The sequence below is a fragment of the Hippocampus guttulatus genome, chromosome 1 (genome assembly GCF_054856545.1).
Source record: "Hippocampus guttulatus isolate MCC_2025c chromosome 1, RoL_Hgut_1.0, whole genome shotgun sequence".
Classification (NCBI taxonomy): domain Eukaryota; kingdom Metazoa; phylum Chordata; class Actinopteri; order Syngnathiformes; family Syngnathidae; genus Hippocampus; species Hippocampus guttulatus.
In genome coordinates, this window is record NC_141261.1 from 18,555,012 (window position 1) to 18,574,929 (window position 19,918).

At 42.4% G+C, this 19,918-nt stretch overlaps 1 protein-coding gene across 1 annotated transcript; it reads left to right on the forward strand.

Moving 5' to 3' along the window:
• The first annotated feature begins 5,054 nt into the window (after positions 1 to 5,054).
• pkp1a (plakophilin 1a) lies at positions 5,055 to 19,918 on the forward strand. Its single transcript, XM_086116314.1, has 15 exons — positions 5,055 to 5,352; positions 8,367 to 8,488; positions 10,987 to 11,154; positions 11,234 to 11,391; positions 11,472 to 11,613; positions 12,589 to 12,796; positions 12,871 to 13,039; positions 13,481 to 13,598; positions 14,378 to 14,542; positions 14,634 to 14,810; positions 15,797 to 15,950; positions 16,046 to 16,232; positions 16,989 to 17,073; positions 18,778 to 18,889; positions 19,011 to 19,918. The coding sequence occupies exons 1-14, from the start codon at positions 5,181 to 5,183 to the stop codon at positions 18,850 to 18,852; spliced, it is 2,100 nt and encodes a 699-aa protein (XP_085972440.1). The 5' UTR covers positions 5,055 to 5,180; the 3' UTR covers positions 18,853 to 18,889; positions 19,011 to 19,918.

The window sequence follows — 19,918 nt, forward strand, 5'->3', positions numbered from 1 at the left end:
GTACTGTTCTTGTTATTAAAGATGGCGTTTGGATTGCAGATTTAACGAAAATATAGTTAATTTAATGCCACGTATGAAATGTTAGTGTGAACGAGGCCGTTTCATTCCAAATGCAGCAAACAAAGCAAGCGGCTTGCAATAAATGTGCAGCGCATTACAGCTGCTAGGTGGCACTATTGCCACATTTATTGGAAGTTTTTTAAATTCCTGTACCGTACACAAATCCGCCCACTTGTTAAAGAGTCGGCTACGTAATATGCCGTATTACTGGTGGTAAACGAAACACGATCGCGGGGTCAGTTTTGCTCGGCGCATCCCTTCATGACTAAATCATCTGCGATCTTGAATTTGTGTGACTTCTATGATCATATGTGCCTGAGTTGAGATTTGATGTTATGATTGTATTGTTTTTACTGCATTGATTATATGTTGGGTATGTGAAAAAGATATTTCTTCTACTACAGACCAGTGGTGTAGTGGGGATTTTTTAAGTGGGTGTACGCGATTCTGGGATGTTCTATATATACATACAGAACATCAATCATAGGCTACAGCACCAGTTGAACTAACGTTAAATTTAATGTTTTACTACTCCAAAATAATCACAGGCCAACGTTATTAAGCATAACTCGCATTAGGGCTAAAACCGAAATAAAAATTGAATGTGGCGTTGGGAGAAGTGGGTGGACGGCGTACCCCCTCGTACCACGCCCACTACACCCCTGCTACAGACCCCGCATGCCGCAGCGCTGCAATGTGAGCTTTCAGCAACCATCCTCACCAGCAACTCTGTCGAGGCTGGATCATGTCATCTCAAAGGACAGCATTCACACAATTCATGTTTAAGTACAGCCTTATGCGACTCGTTTGTTGAGTGAAGTGTTACTGCTATGTGCCCCCCCCCCCCCCCCCCCAACCAGTACAGTACAGTATAGCCTACGTCATTAAGTGACAGTGTTGCAGTAGTTTTACGAGACCTAGTAGTTGGGTACATAAGTAAGTAGTCTTTTGTAGTGCCGATTTGCTAACAAATTTATTTATTTATATAATTATCATAAAGCCTAATAAGTACAAGTAATGTTTTCGTAAACCTTATGCATAGTGCAAATATTAACGCTATGCTTGAATATAGAAAAGTTAAACATTAGTTTCAATACATCTAATTCAAATGTGTTGCACAAATTACACTATCGTGTATATAAAAACAAACTGTTCTGAAAGGTAAAATGCCAATGTATCAAACTACTGAACTTGAATCAGGCAGTGATTCTTGTATGTGCCACACGACAGAGCCCACATACCCCATTTAGTGTGTGCGTGACGCTGAGATCACTGTTGCAAACATAAATGTTTGTGCGTTTAAAACAAAGCACAAAATTTGTCCATCGTAACATCATAGTTTATCCGTGGCTTGACGCATTGTCAGCATCGATAATGACTATCATTGTTAATGCACTGAAACTTTACAGACATTCAGTTTTGTCGCGTTGCAGGTGTGAAGGGTGTGGTGGGAAAAATTTAGACCTGGATAAACGTAGCCAAAACAATCCGGTTATGTGCTCACATTACGCTACTTAATTTTAGCTCCTCCTCCTTGTCATAATGTACTTTGGTAGGCTCGCTCGTGTCATGGCCTGTTTCGCTCAGGCACTTCGCCAACATGAGCATTAGTCTCAATGTTTGAGCAGTAGTAATGGTTGGATTGAGATTGAAGTACAGTATATAACCTAAGGGAAACCTGAGTGTCTTGACCTTTTCTGGAAAGGAGCAGAAACGTTTGTTGAGTTGAATTTTGCACAGTGAGTAATCGTTGGCTCACTACCTAAGCCAGTAAAATGAAATGGGTGGAGAAGATGCTCACAAAGCAGTGAGTCACATTGACCCATCATCACACCAAAGGTCAGCCTAAATATAAAATCAACGTCTGGCGTTTAAGTCTTCCAAGCATCTATCGTAACTGAGGCCCAACCCAAACAAGTAATGCCACAACTTACTAATCCAAATATGATCACGTTGTCTGAATTCAAAGGAAACTGCCCAAACACACCGTTTCTAACACAGTAGCTCTATGTGTCATATTTTTCAGTTAAGAGACAAAAAAATGGGGTGAAGAGGTTTAATGCCGCAACAAAAGGTGGAAAACAAGCCTCACAATGACAGAGAGGTTACATCACCTCACATCTGTCTACCCGCAAGTGTTTTACTCAAAGGGGCATGGAGCAGCAAGCACAAAAATGTTTAGCGTTACAAGTATGAACCAGCAACTTAAAGGAAATGTGAGGAATCAGCCTTGAGGCCGAATGATAGCATCACAGTGGCTAGAAAGCCTTGTCACACCTCAGCTCTTATCTAAGTGGAGAAAAGATTCTGAATTGGAACACCTAGCACCCCGGTAAGCAAACAAGTCGCGGGCCACTTTGGAGTTCTGTCTTCCCGACGAGGGCCGTTAAGACAGTGAAACCCAATACACGTTCAATCATCACATCGTATTACTTGTACACAACTAATTGATGGTTTGCTAGTTTTGAAATCAGTCAAGTCAGCTACCGGTATTTGTTGAATTATTGTTCAAGTAAGTGTAAATAGGATAATCAATTTATAGCAAAATCGTAACGGTATTTATTACACATGAAAATTTGACATTTCGGTATATATGTTTTAGCAAGGATCATGAGAGTTGACACCATGATTTGCTTTCGCGGGCCACATAAAATGACATGGCAGGCCGAATCTTGCCCTCGGCCTTGAGTTTGACACCTGTGATCGAGACTTTTATTTCACCAGAAAATAAATTGTGTGTGTAGACCATGGAATAAGGTGGCACACAATTAATGTCACAATACAAAACATGCATAAAAGACCACAGTATACATTTAACAATTAAAAAATATATATATAATCAACTACAATATCAACCCAGAATGGAGAGCACTAAATACTGACCAAATGTACAAACTGAAAACACAACAACGGAAGCATAGACCTGCCAATGAGGCATTTGGCTGGGCTATGTTTGAATGTGTTGCAAAGTCGTTCGAACGTATTGATAAAACAAAGTCCAAATACTAAAGTAATGTATCATTTATTCCCATAATGCCATGGGATATTGAGATGCAGCTGGCTAAAGTAAGACCTCTCCTTTCTCACGGGCACTTTGAGACAGTAATTCGTGCCTTCGTCACATCCCGGCTGGATTACTGCAATGCACTTTACTTTGGAGTCAGCCAGTCCTCCATCAAGCGTCTCCAGCTGGTCCAGAATGCTGCTGCTCGCCTCTTGACTGCTACTTGTAAGAGGGCGCACATAACTCCTACACTGGCTCCCTATACATTTTAGAGTTCATTTTAAGATCCTATTATTTGTTTTCAAATCTTAAAATGACCTCGCACCACCTTACCTCTCTGAGCTCATCCGCCCCTACACACCTGCCCGGCGCCTCAGGTGTGCGGACCAGACATTATTAGAAGTATCAAGAACTAAGTAGAGGCTCACAGGGGATCGTGCTTTTTCCATTGCTGGCCCCTCTCTCTGGAATGACGTCCCGCTGAACATTCGGCAAGCCTCCTCGCTGCCCATCTTTAACACTCACCTCAAAACTCACTTGTGTTCTTTGGCATTTGACTCAGACTTGATCTTAGTTTTACTGTTTGGTGCTTTCTACCGTCTTTGTTACTGATTTATTGCTTTATTGCTATATATATAATAGTTGCTACATGTACAGCACTTTGTATACAACGATTGCTGGTTTAAAGTGATTTATAAATACAGTTGAGTTGAGTTCTCTGTAGTGCACAATTGCGCATACCCAAATCGATACCCTGCATCATTATGGGGGGAAATGTAATGGTTTAGCATTTCACCTACATTCTGTCCACTTTAGCATTGAGCCTCTGTTTGAGATTGAGATTGGCTGGGGCCATCAAACAATCAAATCTTTAATCTGTCACTAATTATGATTATGGTATTATTATAGTTATTTACATATAAAAAGAAAATAAGATGTCCTAAAATTGACCCCTGTGGTTCTCCTTTTCTAAGGTGATTAGGTCAGAAAGGACATCACCAGCACCAATAGACTGTGCACAACCGAAGAAACCAAATCTGAAGTGTTATGTGGGAAAGGACAGAATCCTGGCCAACAAAGACTTGAATTGTTCCACCCAGCTCCCCTCAGTAAGATTCTTCAGACCTGCCACTGTCCCTCTGTGTGGCTGCTTCGAGGGGCATGCTCTAAAAACACACCCTATTGTTTAACAACCTTTGTCCAGCACCTTTTGGGGATTTTGTCCTAAAATACAGATCAAGTCGCTATCAACTGTTACTAGACCGAGCACGTGTCAAGCAGAAGGCCCCGACAGAGGGAAAAGAAAAGAAGCAGTTGAGAGGAGAGAAGCCATTAAAATAGGCGTCGTCTGACAACACTTAAAACCACTTGTCAAGCATGCTTGCGTTAAACAAATGTCCTAAAGTGAGAATGAATTTGAAAGTGACTGCTTAAATACCGCTAAACATATTTTAACCCTCTCCTTACGTTTTTTTTTCTCACAAAGATAAAATTCCTGAGTCAATTTGGCACATGAGTGTATGTCAGTGTTCACGTAATTACTGATTACTGGCCATTACATTCAATATTTTATGCATTACCGCTCAGTGCGTGTGTGTGGGGGGGGGGGGGGGGTAGAATGCTTATTCTTACCTAATATCTATTTAAATAACTTTGTTTCTTGCGGTGGTGAATTTTGGCATTCAAGCTAGAATCGTCACAATTGAAATAGCGAAACATTTCACTATTCTTACTGTATGTAGTGTTAGTGCGTAGTGTGCTCATGCACAACTACTCAACCCCTCACACACAGCCTAAATTCTCTCTCGCTTCATCCTGAAATACAAACACATTCTGAAATACGCGTTCCGGTGGCGTGTATAAATCGTTGGTAGTGTGCAGCGTGCCGTCGTTTGCATGTTTTGCAGTACAGTAGTCAGTCCTCGTCATCGTGTCATCTGTGTTGCGCGTTCCCACCTCGACTGGGCGCGGCGCAGGACCAGGGTGGAGCGGAGTCCACGCCTCTCGTGTTTTTGTGCGCACCTTCCGCCGTGCGCTCGAAGCTCAGCTCAATTCAGGGGCCAGCTGGTTCGGACAAGGGAGCGTTTCGAACGATCGACCGAGCACCGAGCAAGAGATGATGCTTGCGGAGCCGCTGCGTTCGGCCATGACGATCGGGAGAGTCGAGGACACGTCGCTGGCTCTGCCGTCCGACGCCAGGCTGCACACTGGGGCGCACCGCGTGCTGGATCAAGTGCAGACCATCAAGAGGAGCAAATCCAAGCACGGCAAGAACGGCACTCCTACAAGTATGGAACAACTTTGCTACTAATAATCCAACTTGGAAAACCGTCTCTTCCAACGAAGCAACACTCTGAAAAAGAAAGTTCTTCATTTGGCTCGTCTGCTGAGAGGAAACTCTTTGGGTTCAATTTAGAACACATAAGCACTAGGAGATTTGCTTTACTTTGCGTATACATTTTTATTATTATGTTTCCTTCTGTTTGTTGTGGGTGCTTTTCCCTTAACTTGTTTTCATCGCCCGGCCATTACGGTTTCTCTTAAAGGGACATTATGACTGAAAATCCTAAATGTTTCACCTCATAGCTACTCAATATTGCAAATGCATGGAATGTATTTCAGCAGCAGTTTGGTTTAGACATAAGGAGTCATGGAAAAAAAAGATTTCACTTGATTGGTCCTTAAATGATTGATTTACAACGCATAAAGTGATATGTTTATCTCTCTGTGCCAGCGAGGTATCGGGTGCAAGGCAGACCCATTAACTAGGTGACAGAAAGTGCACCATGAAATAATTTTTAAAAATATCTTTCGTCTCTTATAGTCATGATCTAAGTCATATTTTGACGAAGCAATATTTTTGATTTTGCCTTGAAAGCTTTTCCTCAGGATGTTGGCCCCCTCTGCTCAAATCTGCTCCACCCTGAGTTTAACTGATTCTTTATTTGTGTCCCTGAAATGAACGAATCCAATCAAATCAGATTTTGGTCCCCGGGTTTTTGTGTGTGTGTGTTTTCTGGAAAAAAAAGAAAACAAGAGTCCATTATTTTAGTAGAGCAACGATATGTCCCTGGTCTCAAAAAAGGTTGGGAAACTTTAGGCTAAAATTATCTTCACTTTCAAAACTGCTACTTTAGTACCCTTTGATACTTGAGTTTTACTACTTTTGGGGGCCTGAAAAAGATAAACAGTTCAGTTGTGGTATAGTCGTGCTGTTGTGCACAGAGAGACGGCATGAGATGCACTCCGGCTTCACCCTTTTTTGGGTCAATATGTGAATGTGATCTGTGGCTGCATCCGCTCAACGACTTGATGTGGGGTGTTTTGCTCCCTTCAAGAGAGGAATGCAGCCCAGTGGCTTTAGAAGACCCCTCATACTCAGACTCAAGCTTTTTCAGCTTGACTGCTTGACTGCTTGCCTGAAAAGAAAGAAAAAGCGGAGAGAAAAACTTTGAGAAAAGTCTCTTCTGTGTATCTGAGAGTCCGAGTGCAGACGAGAAGCTGTCGGATAGCTTCTATACAGTCGCATGTAATCATATGCTGACCCCCTTGTGGCACGTGATCATGAGTGTGAAATGTGGTGTGCAGTCGATAAGATCACTCCGGGCCTAACCGAAAGAATATTGGAATATTTGGCTTTGACAAATATTTGGCACTCATCTCGAGCTTGGCTTGATCAAGACAGAAAAGTAGGGCCGTTTTTTTAGGTTGAAAATCCCGGTTGGTTTCATGATATCTTCATGCTAACAGTTGCACGTTAAGGCTTCCTAGTGAATGCACAACACGTGTGCAGAAAGAAAAATAGGCGTAATCACAACAACTATAACCAAGCTGATTATTTCCCCAATACCACATGTTGGCACATTACTGGTTTATCCAGTACAAGCTGTTTGATTGCTCTTCAGTCCAATGTGACAAAGATCATTTCATGGGTGGATCTATTGATTCTATTTTTCCTGACATTATGTATTAATTTTTCCTATAGTTTGTTTGATCAAATCGATGGATTGGAACATCCAGCCAGCCTCCCAAATCAGTCTTTAACACACGAAACATTCATCATAGGATAGTACAATCAGCCAGAAAAAGCTTACGTGTACATGTCATAGAATGGGACATGTTAGAGCAGGGGTGGAAAACCTCCAAGAGCTCACACAGACAAGGAAAAAAAAAAACATTAGAAGCTATAAAACCCTTTACACATCTAAAGTGAGGATAACAATGCAGCTGTCAGATTTCATAGATCTGCAGACTCAGGTCAGTTAGTGAAGCCTGGGTTTTAAAGCAAATGTGGTGATGTGACATCTAGCTGTGATGCTGCATCCAGATGGAATAAGTTGCCAACAGAAGCAAAGTCAATCCCAACCATAAATGCTTTTAAATGCTTTTAGTTGAAAACAATGCCCCACCGCCCTTCCTTTGATGAAAGGTCTTTTAAGCATGTTTTTAATGAATTTCACCATACGGTCTTTTAATAAATGTAAACTACTTTAAGTTATTTTTGTACGTTGCTTTTAATTTTTAACGTTACATGGGTGTACCTGTACTTAATTTCAGTAATTTTTTGTAAGCTACTTTTGTTTGCTTTGCCTTTGAATGTCTTCAGTTGTTTTGTTTGGAAATACGTTTAAGTGCTTTTGGTTATGTGAAGCACATTGAGTTGTCCTGCTTTGCCTTGCAAAGGCACGGAGAGCCACAAAAGAAAGATTAAAGAGCCTCCTGTGACTCTGGAGCTGCAGTTTGCAGACCCCTGGGTTAAAGTATTGCTCGTATGACTCATTTAGTTTTTTTTTTTTTTTTTTTTAATGACATACAAAGAGCAGAAAGCGTGGCAGAGAAACATCTTGGTAAAATATCCTTCAACACTGGGAACAGGGAGACAAACACACCATTATACTTGAATGATTTCGTCGGTCTTTGTGCCATGATTAGCATGCGTTTATGAATCACGCATGACAAATGAGCTGAAACAAGTTCATGCAGGTGACATGATGTCACATCTCTTTCACACTCAAGCACCAATGTGGGAATAGCATGAGAGAACCTATTGGAACAGTTGTATTTTTTTTCCCAACTTAATGACACACCGTGGCCAAGGTGACTCCTCTTGAAAACAATCAAGTTCCACTTATGGCCTCATTCTGTCATACGTACCTTTGATGCTCATTAAGTGGATCTTTTGTTTCCTTCTGTTCATCAAGACAGACATGCTTTCCAATTGTCCCGGTGGCATGCTGCCATATTGTAGTGTACTATTTTTTTTTTCATTCCTCCCACCCTCATCAGTGTTCTCCTTCTACAGGCCCCACTGTGTCGCCCTTGTCGCCACTGGACGAGTTTGGAACATTCCAGTTTTTGCCCACCAAAGCCAATGGCACCTTCGGTCGCAGCGTCTCAACCAAGTCGGCAGCGTACAACAAAGCGGTAATTGTTAATCCTGTGGAACACTCCCATTGCGTTTTGTGCACTTTGAGAGAAACAAAGCCAAACATTCTTCAGAATGTTTTTCTGTTTAGTCATTCAAACATTTCCATGCTTCTGTAATTAATCATTAATGTATTGGATTAGGCTTCCTGACATGACCTGCATGCGAGCATGATTGTCTGTATGCTCCTTGCGTTTGACTGGAAACCAGTCATGGATGTACCCCCCCTTGCCGAAAAATCATCTGGGATAGGCTCCACTTCAACCACAGCTCTAATGAGGATAGGTGGCATGGAAAATGGATGGATGGACTGTCAAATTATTCTCCCCCTTCGAAAGGACTGAAAATGCTTATAATCCAGCCCTCGTGCTCCTTCTGGTTTGCGCACGTTGGCCACTGGGGGGGAAATATAATAAATACAGCCACCCAGACACAAACCAGACACAAATGAAGAAGAGTTTCACAAGAAAGCGACTCAGTTGCTGCAGTCATATTTGTTGTTGTTGGTGTTGTTGTTTTTTTTTTTTTTCATCAATCCATCCATCCATTTTCCGATCCGCTTTATCCTCACAAGGTTCGCGGGAGGTGCTGGAGCCTATCCCAGCCATCTTCGGGCAGTAGGCGGGGGACACCCTGAACTGGTTGCCAGCCAATCGCAGGGCACACAGAGACGAACAACCATCCGCGCTCACGCTCACACCTCGTGACAATTTAGAATGTTAAATTCAGCCTGCTATGCATGTTTTTGGAATGTGGGAGGAGACCGGAGTACCCGGAGAAAGCCCACGCAGGCCCGGGGAGAACATGCAAACTCCACACATTTATTTTATTTATTTATAAATTTTTTTGCAGAGGATAAAAAAAATATATGTCTGTGATTGTTTTATTGTTGCTGCAACATAAATGCTATTCTTTAGCCCCTATTTGGTATTTTGCATTGCGTGTTAGCATTTAGCAAGTGGACATTGAAAGCGTTGGAGTAGTTTTAAAATCACAAGTTCGAAGTCACATTATTTGATGTTTAGTTTGACAGTAAAATTCAACTCGGAGTGCTGCTTGAAGCCTCTCCTTTGAAGAATATTTTGCGAGACAGTAGATGTGACTAACTGATGCTCGCTGAGATGCGGGTTGCATCCCAAAGTTTGGCTCGTAAATCCAAGCAAAACATTGGCTGAACCACGGTTTTACTGTTTCATGTTGCGGGAAGAATTCTATTGATTTTGAATGGTATCCATTAAACAAGGATGCTGAACATAGCTGTTTTCCGAGGTCACTGCAGGTTAAACAAATGGACAATTGCAGTTAAACGGTAAGTTACGTGACTGCCTATCGATTGGCCAGGCAAACATAGGAAGACTTCACCAAACCAAAAAGTTGGTCTTGCTTTGTGAAAATGATGAGCCGACAATGTCCAAGTTTTGTTCTATTACTGGCTGTCAACTTTATCTGTTACTTGAGTTGAGATACATAGAGTAATGTGTGTATTTATGGAGGAGGCGACCCTGGAAAGAACCAATATTCCCAGAGAGTTCCAATGTTCCAATAGCTCCCCAGTTAATGTCTGGGCAATTGAATGAAAGCCATCAGTTGAAAGGTGTGTCTGTTTAATCGGAAGGCCTGCCAGCCTCTGGTGATTCATGATGAGTATGAACATTACTTAGTGTATACACTCATGACCAGGCAGTTCTCATCTTACCTCATGCAACTTGCTTTGTCTCGCAGCAAGGTGATAATACCATATGAGAGAGAGAGAGAGATCAAATAAAATTAACATTTTTCAAATAAAGTGCACTGAGTTGCAATCAACCTTATTGAAACACAGCATACAAGCTGTTTTTTTCTTTTTTTGGGGGGGGGGAACAATAAACCCATTGTTCATGTTTATCGTCCTCCCGTCATCATACAGTAACTGCTACATTAGATAACTGTAAAATTTAAGACCTGTGTGCTTTGAAGCAAGTCGAAGAAAAAAACAGGACGCAGAAGGCCAATGCCATTTAGGTAACAGCGATATTGCATTCGGCATTAATCATTTGCAGTGATTAATTATGGGGAATATTTGCTGAGATGTAATTCAGAGGACACGGCGAGACATTCACAAACAAAATTAACTGATGACGCAACAATCTGTAATTAGATGCGATTTTAATTGCACCGGCTGGGTCTGTGAATTCAGGTTGTGCCAGTGCTGCGCACAAAGCACTGCTGTCTTTAGCTGCTCTTGTGGGCAGTCTCCAGTTGCAGCTATTATGTTACCTGCCTGCTCTTGGTCTGTGTGATTGTTCTGTGCTTTCTGCTGCCCTCCACATAAACAGAAGAGTGAAAGAAAAGCCAAAGCTTGCAGCCTTGCTCCTGACTCCTCTCCCACCTGGTGCGCATGAGGAAAAATAAACTTTATCCACACTAACCCAGCACATAAGCCCGTTTTCACATTGCTGTTTCTCCAAATCAAACAGAGCTTCTCCCCCCCCCCCCCCCCCCCCCCCCCGTTTTGTAGCAATATGCCCAAAAGAGTCGGTCACTGTCCACAAAAAGCCTGGGAGCAAGACACCTCAGCACCACTGGTGGATGGGAACAACAAATCAATGCTTCCAACTGGCCTCAAAGTCCCGTCGGGATGAAACCCAGCCGCAGTGATCCCGCCTTGGCCCCTGCGAGCATCAGGGTGATCACTTCTTCTCCTGGGAAGTTGCTGACATGTTTTCATCATTCCTTTCAGTTCATTTGCATTTGTTATTTGGTAGAGAGCCAAAGGGCAGACCACCCAGACTCAAGTCAAGAGACTTAGCACGTACTCCACGAGCAATGGCTACCCCACGGCAATGGGCCAACAACGGTTTTTGGAAGCGCCTCCCGACCAGTCTCATTTTATCAAAACGTCCAGGATGGAACAGCAATCAGCGTGAGTTTGTTTCTTGTAGCCATATCGGATGCAACAGAAGAAACGTGCGCTCCTACTAAGCTACATGTGTGCGTCTGCAGCATCAACAGTTCACTGAATGCATCGGATCTGACAATCAAGGAAGCTGTCGAGTTCTTGTCTCACCCTGAGGAGAAGTTCCAGCAGTGTGGTGCCACCATCATTCAGCAAACCACTTTTAAAGACGATCGTGCCAAACAAGAGGTCAGAACATAAAAGCGGGCTCTTTGAAGCAAGTACCATATTTTCCGCACAATCAGGCGCACCTAATAGCATTTGATTTCTCAAAAGCCGACAGTGTACGTTATAATCCGTAACGCCTTATATATGGATCAATATTCTGATTTCTTGGACATCGTATTTTAAATGTTCTGTAAAGTGCTTTGTTACAGCTGCAGCGGTTGTGTATTGTATTATATTGCATTCCGTTTAGCATAGCTCCATCTAGTGGATGCATAACACAACCACAGCCACTATTGTAGCTTCTATTCTTTGCGCCTTTTAAAGCGGCGCACCTTATATATGAAAATGCTCCGAAGCGCGTTTTCGAAATGTTGGAACCACAAGTCCTTGGAGCGTCAGCTTCTCCTCAATTGCTAAACTAGCAGAAGCTCGTCAAAGTATGACTAATATGAGGAGAAATATCATCTCTGCTCCTGGTTCTTGTTAGTAATTATGGAACTGAATTTGGGAGCGGGTGAAGTGTCTTTACAAGACTCCCGTGGGTAGTCTATTAGCAAAGAATCCTCGTGGTCACAAAAGCACGAGCTACCTTATCAGCACCAGCAAGCGGCAGGAAATTACGATGGTTTCTTTCCTTTTTCTCAAGTAAAACAATGCTGTTTTTGACACTGTGTGGAAGTTAATCGAATCGGGTGTGCCCACGATTGTGTCTGCCGAGCGGGCAAAATAGCTGCACCTCTCTACACCAACACTGTGGGTAGCAATGACTGCGATTATTGTGGCTTCAGCAAAAGAAGTAAGAAATAAGAACGATAAAATTCTCGTCTATTCAGCAAATCAATCTCTTGAAGTCCAGCTTTCATCAAACCACAAAAAGCTAATTCTGCTGGATGTTAACATGACCAAAGGAGTCCATCACATATCACTGCAGCTTCAAATGTAGCACTGGATTAGTGTCTGCACTCCCATAGCCCAATGCGAATGTTTCTCAATCAGGTTCTCCAGCTTGGCGGGATCCCCACTCTGGTGACTCTGCTGCGCAGCCCCAGTCCTGCTGTGAGTCAGGCCGCCGCTGGAGCCTTGAGGAACCTGGTGTTCAAGAACCACAAGAACAAGCTGCAGGTTCAACACTGCGGCGGTATCGCCAAAGCCCTGCAGTTACTAAAGGAGACCGACTGTAGTGAGACACAGAAGCAGATCACAGGTGCCGTATTTGAACACGGGCAAAATATCACGCAGGGCGAGGGGAAAAACGAAGGTTTTCTCTGACAATGTTAGGCCTGCTGTGGAACTTGTCCTCCGCCGACGAGCTGAAGGGGGAACTTATCGCCACGGCGCTGCCCGCCCTAACCGAGAACGTGGTGGTGCCGTTCACCCGCTGGTCGGACGACAGCGTCACCAACAACATCCACCCCGAGGTTTTCTACAACACCACCGGGTGCCTGCGGTGAGAGCACTTCAGGATATCATGGAAAAATCCCTTTTGCCCATAGGCTTGTCATAAAGTAGTGGAAAACGGAATCTCAAATAAAAAGTGATTCGTCATCCAGTTGAAGGCCCAGGCACTATTTAGGACGCTCTTTTTATTGTCATGAGTAGGACAACTTGGACATACTAGTGAGACAAACTACGTGTTACACAGTGAGGCAAAACTACAAACCGCAACGAGTAGTTTTGTGAAATTTCTGTAGTTTTCAACTAGTGCACTGTTATGGTTCAGTCGCGAATTGACTTACTTGTGAGGACAAAGAGTGAACTATTTAGGACTTTTCATAGGATTTGTACAGCTGGATGGACCTTTTGTTCACTTTGGTAGACTTCAAACTGAATACAAAGCTGCCCTTCTTATGAAAGAATCTCGCTGAGCCAAAGCCTCAAATGTTTGCAGCAACCTGAGCTGCGCTCAAGTGAGAGAGAGGACGGCCATGAGAGACTGCCGTGGACTTATCGATTCCCTCATGTGCTACCTTGAGTCCTGCGTGGCTGACAACAACCCCGATGACAAGGTTTGGCAAATGGGTGCTAGTCAGTGCTCAGACAAGTCATTTTATCAATCCCTTGCCCTTGGTGTGCCAATTGACATTGGTGCAGCATTGCAAAATTGCTGACTGGCAAGAGGTTTTCTTGCCCCCGCCGGAGTGCCGTGGTGGCCATAAATCTTCTCAAACTGGCGCTAAACTGCAGTCAGGGACAGGAAAACTTCTTGCCAGGCGGCAATTTTGCAAAAGTGCATAGCCTAAGCCGTCACCTCTGATGCCCTCGCGTCTCCGTAAAAGAAACCTGCAATAGAAAGAAGGAAACGTATAGCGTTCTTCGTGTGTTATTAACCATAGTAAAATAATTTTTTAAAACTTCAAGATCATGTTATGACATTCGGCTCATTGGCTGTCTGACTGGAATGATCAGTAGTGTGAACTACACTCCCATGCCTCATGTGACGCTCACAGTTTATATAATGAATTCATGCTTCAGATCATTTGCACGCACAAGCAACTCCTTTTTAAATGGGTTCCACTGGCTTTTCCTGTCAATCTAGCCTTTGGCATCTGTACACAGATGAGAGTGTTCAACCTGTGTTATTCTCGAAATGGATACAAGGAAAGGTAGCCTGTGTTTGGTTGCTTGAATCTTTAGTCATCATAAAGGGAATTCTTGAGCAGGTCCAGGCGCAGCTGAATAAATTAGAATGTCATCCAATTCAGTAGTTCAATTCAAAAAGTGAAATTTAAATGTTAAATTAGAGGCATTGACTTGAACTTTCTCCCTGTCCGTGCCCTTCATGTAGTCTGTGGAGAATTGTGCATGCATCCTCCATAATTTGACCTACCAGCTGGAGACCGAGTCCCCCAAGTGCTTTGCTGACTTCATCCCTTCGACAGAGAGCCAATCTGGCAGGAGAAGCCCGACGGTCGGATGCTTCAGCCCCAAGAGCGGCAAGGTTCAAAAGCAGGTCAATAACAACCCCAAAAAATTCAATTACTGAAGCCCCGCGGACCATCTTGTCTAAGGTGACCAGGTCCTCCTCCTCTTCTTCTCTTCAGTTTTCATTTGATAACGTTCGAGGAATGCTCAACGTAGGTGACCCGACAGGCGCCAAGTGGTTGTGCCATCCCAAAGCCATGCAGACCTACTTGTCTCTGCTCAACTCGTCCCAGAAAGACGCCACCTTGGAGGCGTGCTGCGGTGCGCTGCAGAACCTGACTGCCAGCAAAGACCTTGTAAGTCCTTGGTACATACAGAACACAGTGGCAATAAAAAGTCTACACACCTGTGTTCAATTGTTAGGTTTTTATGATGTAGAAAAAATAAATAAAATTTTGATGTTTTAGTTGGCTTTTCCTGACATTTTTCTGCTTTTGAAGAAACGTCTGAAGGTTTTGTGCTAACAGTGACTCATATTTGGAAATGTTAATAATTACCTCCACCTTGTATAAGGCCCCACTTTTGCCTGAAGGACCCCCCCCCCCTTCCCCTAATTCATTCATTTTGCTTCCAGCACCCTTTACTGTAGGGATGGTGTTCTTTTGGTGATGACAAGTATTGTTTTTGCCACATTAGAATCAAGGCCAAAATGTTCAACCTTGGTTTCATCAGATCATGCACGTTTTCCACAAGGCTGTGAGATTTAAACAAAAAAAAGTTTTAAGATGGTTTATCCATTCATTCATTTTCCGATGCGGGAGCCTATCCCAGCTGTCTTCGGGCATAAAATGGTTTATCTTGGTCTTTTTTTTTTTGTGTTGCTATTACAAAACACATACACGTCATTTGAAGCAGGGATGTGTCACCCTTTTAGCTAGTCTCAGTGATTGCTCAAGTTATGTTGTTCAATTCATTTTCCAAAGAGGTTTGGTAAAATAAATACTTAATATCACAACAGTATTAAAAGTAAAAATAGTTTTGGAACAGATTTTCGCACACACACATACACAAAATAAATAAATAAATAGAAATTGGCGTAGACACACATGATTTGCCTTAGCTGGTAATGTAAAACGATGTGGCAGATCTGATCTGGCCCGGGGTCTGGAGTGTGGCAGCTGTGTTCTGTGGCGAAGCACGAACAGGATTTGAAAGCCCTTTGGGAAGCAATTCCAACTGACAATCCACTGTATTGTCAGCATTACGGAGAAAAGCGTGAATATGCACGTAAGACAGCTGAATGAAAGACGCAACTTCAACTCATGAAATCTGTCTCTTCCAGGGGTCCAGTGCCATGAGCCAGATTCTGGTTCAGAAGTTGGGGGCTCTGATGCACATTGCCCCTCTGTTGCGGTCACCTAAGTCAAGCCTGCAGAAGGCCGCTGTGTCCCTGATGGGTAACATTGGTCGAACCAGCGGCTTGCAAGCCACCATGGGTGAGAAGCGTCACATGTTAATGCAGAACTACGCGCGATCTGGAGTCGTCTCCTTCCCAGGCAGCAGCGCTGAGTGTCTCGTGTCTTTTGTGTAGCAAAGCAGGTTTTGCCAGAGCTCACCAGCCTCCTCGCTGCTGGCCCCCGAGAACTGGGCAACTCTGATGAAAACATAGCGACGGCTTGCAACACAGTGCGCAATCTCATGATGGCGGACACGGAGGTCAACAAGAAGTTTATCGATGCCGATTTGGTGTCATCACTGGCTGACCTCAGTGGGAATGGGTGGGTTTCTAATGTTTGAAACTGAAGCCAAGGTGAAATAAGCCTGCCGCAGACGTGCCCCAAATGTGACCGAATTGGACAATTGCTGTACTTGGAAAATTTGTAGTGAACCATAAACAACATTTAATGCCCTGGGCGTTATAACTTATTATAGTTCTGCAAAAGGAGAAAACAAGCTCGAAATAAAGGGGAGTGTGACAATGTCAATGATGACCTCATTCATTGACTGTATATGTGCATTTCAGTGACAGAGACTCTCCACGCTTCACTTTTTAGCCATGCGTACATACATGTGACATTAGAAATGTAGTTAAGTGTGTGTTTGTGTGTGTGTGTGTGTGTTTTACATATACAGGTATAAACAAACAAACACACACACACTCACGCACACACTGTATAAACTGTAATGGTGCAGCTTGCTTGGCAGAAGCTAGATGAATCTCACTTTGTAACTGGACACCAAAACTCATGTGATACGACATGGCATTTTTATTGACTGTTGTGACGAATCGCATTAAAACTATTTGTCACTCTTGAAAACTAGGAGCAGAATGCTCCACACTGGGCGACAGTTGGGTCGCTTTGGGCCGCGTCGCTTGGTGTACAGTGGGGCCAAAGTGTTAGCTTATTCAAATAAACTGTCGACATTTGAAAACCAAACAGGGATGTATCTTGTGAAACTCAATTTGGAAGGTTACAATATGGCTTAAAATATGTAGTCATTTCAGAGATTTTTTGTTTGTCTTCTTCTTCCAGCTCTTTTCCCAAAGCCAGCAAAGCAGCCTCTGTGCTCCTCTACCACTTATGGAATGACAAGAACTTACAAAGCATCTTGAAAAAGGTACATAACAAAAACAGTACAATGCAACATGCACAGTTAACTCTTTTGTGTCCACAGCCGCATGCACACACGCACACACACACACACACACATAAAACATGGCTAGTAGTGTGTATTCTCGTGTGTTTTATTAGTCTGGCTGCACATTCACTTTCTCTGTCGAGCCCCACCCAAGTTCTTTCGTGAACACGGTAACAGTCTGTTTGGAATCCTGGCAGACTGGTTCTCAGCACTCGCCATCTATTGTGGGAGGAGTAATGGAGGGAAACTGAGATATTAAAAAAAGGGCAGGACACTAAGATTCTGAAATGTAGCCGTTAAGAAGACAAGCACAGTATGCTACTTTGCATAAAGAGAAATGTGGCATGCTGAATGGTGCATATTTTTGTGCAACAAGATCTCAACTAAAGAAGGGAAAACATGTACAAATAATATTGCAGTGATTCTTTAAGTATGTTACAGTTAGCACTCATGGTACAAAAAAAACACTACAAAAGTGCAGTGCAATTAAGTACAATTTAATTGCATTTTAATTTTAAACCATTTTTATTTAAGTACAATTTAATTGAACTTATTTATGTGCAGTATATATTTTTATTTGTATTGTAATACATAATAAATGTTAATAAAAGATCATTTCTGTAAACATGTGGAAAGACTGAGACCTGCCCAGTAGTCATTTGTGGAGATGCGGCATTTTTCACCAATTCAAAATTTATTTATTTATTTATTTTTTAAATGGCTAAAACAGCACCCAGCGATACTGTTTTAGGATCGGATGGACATCCAGAGCATGTGTTGCCCTTCCCCCGTTACATAAGAGCTGAGCACCTTTGTTGTCATCAGTGGCTCTCAGGCACAATTATGATTTACTAGTTATAATTACTTGCGGCATTTCTACCAATGCAGCATGCAGTTAGGTAATTAATTATGCCTACACCCAGAAAAAAATGCATCTTCTCTGGATGCCGCTATTTATAAAACAGCTTGTTCTTTTTAATTTAATTTCCGAAGTATTTGGCATTTTGTGTTTTTCAGGCTATTGTAATATATTGAAACGTTAAAGCATCGTGTGTGTATATAGCTAGCAGGAAGCATGTGCTCTAAAGACTGTTGTGGTGTGAGCCACAGGTTGAATGACATTGCCACTGTCTTGAAAAGCGGTTAGCTTTCCCGAAAGTGTCCGTTATGTGGACTTAATATTGAATGATCCTGCTGCTGGGTCGCGGCATCCGGAAGCCTGTTAGCCCCCTAGCTAGCTGGTGGCTAACTACCTGGTGGCTCAAACATGTCATGATGTGCAGGCATAAGAAAGACGAAAGACAAATACAGTACATTCATTATATATTTGATTGACAAATGAAAGCTGAGCGTGGAGTGTTTTCAGAGTTTTCTGCGGACTTGCTCACACAGCCAAGAGAATGTCTCAATTTTATTTACTGTTCAATCCATTTCAGATTTGACAGGCTTCTTAGCAAAACTCTTCTCTGTGGCGTGCCAATTTTATAAGACGTTTTTGTTTTCACTTCACAAGGTCTTCAGTTTTAGTCATGAATCACAATGTTGGTGCTAGCATAGTTTATTATTGTGGAGGTTGTATTTGTTGTAAACATTTGCACTTGAGAATGTTCACAACCGCTAAATGAGTCTTGTCAAGGTGGACTTCCTCTAACTGCTCATGTTTTTGAACTGTCTGATCCACAGATAGGAATGAGCAAGTCATTATTCGTCAACGACAGCACAACGGCGGCGTACAGGTCCGTGCAGATTATCGAGTGATGTGGAAGCTGGGGAGCGACGCCACGTTTGCCCAGAGGTATACTATTGGAATGCCTGTGTGTTCACATTTGAGGGTTGGTAAATGCACAGCAGTGGGATTAATTCCTCCTTTCATTTTGCCTCTGCCTCTTTTCATGGATGTTTGTGTGTGCGTCTAGATGGAAATCAGCATGTTAAGACACTGTTGAGGCCACACCCTTGCGACATGGAGGGTAAAATTATCGCCTTCACAACCGGCGCGCTGACAGGGCTTTAGCAATTCTGAATCTTATCATTGCTCTACATATTATGTTGGAAGAAAAAAAAACATTTGAAACGTCATTATTAATCCTGCGGTGTTGTATGTATTTAATTTGGATTGGTTTGCATTTGTGTATAGAAATGGGCAAGTGTGTTTAGTTTTTGTTTTTGTTTTTTTGTTTTTTTGCTTGGTTAACTTGCGTGTGAGGTTTTTTTATGGCTTCTGTTGAGTAGTATGTGCATGTAGTGAAAAAGGTTAAATATATCACTTATAATCACATCTTTCTTGTGACCTTGAGGACTCAGGAGATGATGATGATTATGAATGAAAGAAAAATGGGAACGTGTGCTTTGTTAATTTAATTTCTTGCTAAACACTGAGTTACGGGGAAATTGTTTTAGCTTACCAAAATGATATTAAAGGAGAAATCTATCCCATGTAAGACAGTTAGCCTAGCCTGGCTTGGTATAAGTTAGCATTAGCCTTTAAATCGGGAGGAGACGTTAGGATCTCCTCAAATGATCACGACTTAAAATGTTCTAACTCATTGGTATATTTTGAAACATGAAAATAGTACAAACCATGTTATACTGTGGAAACATGTGACACGGTTATTGCGTTTGCTATATTAACCGCTACTGGCAACTCATTAAACTCACCGCGACAGTATATTTACCGATGTGTACAATTAACTCTGAATGTTCCTTTTCTGTTAATGTTATAAGCAGGCAAATTAATCGATTTATATTTCATGTTATACCTTGCTTATTTTTTAACATGTTTTTTTCTGTTTTATGAATAAAATGAGGAATTCAAAACACAGAA

Excerpts from the sequence above, each read along its gene's own strand:
- pkp1a (XM_086116314.1), top strand. The coding sequence starts at position 5,181 with ATGATGCTTGCGGAGCCGCTGCGTTCGGCCATGACGATCGGGAGAGTC. Across the intron at positions 14,811-15,796 it reads TGACTGCCAGCAAAGACCTT|GGGTCCAGTGCCATGAGCCA; the intron begins GTAAGTCCTTGG and ends TGTCTCTTCCAG. Across the intron at positions 17,074-18,777 it reads TACAAAGCATCTTGAAAAAG|ATAGGAATGAGCAAGTCATT; the intron begins GTACATAACAAA and ends TCTGATCCACAG.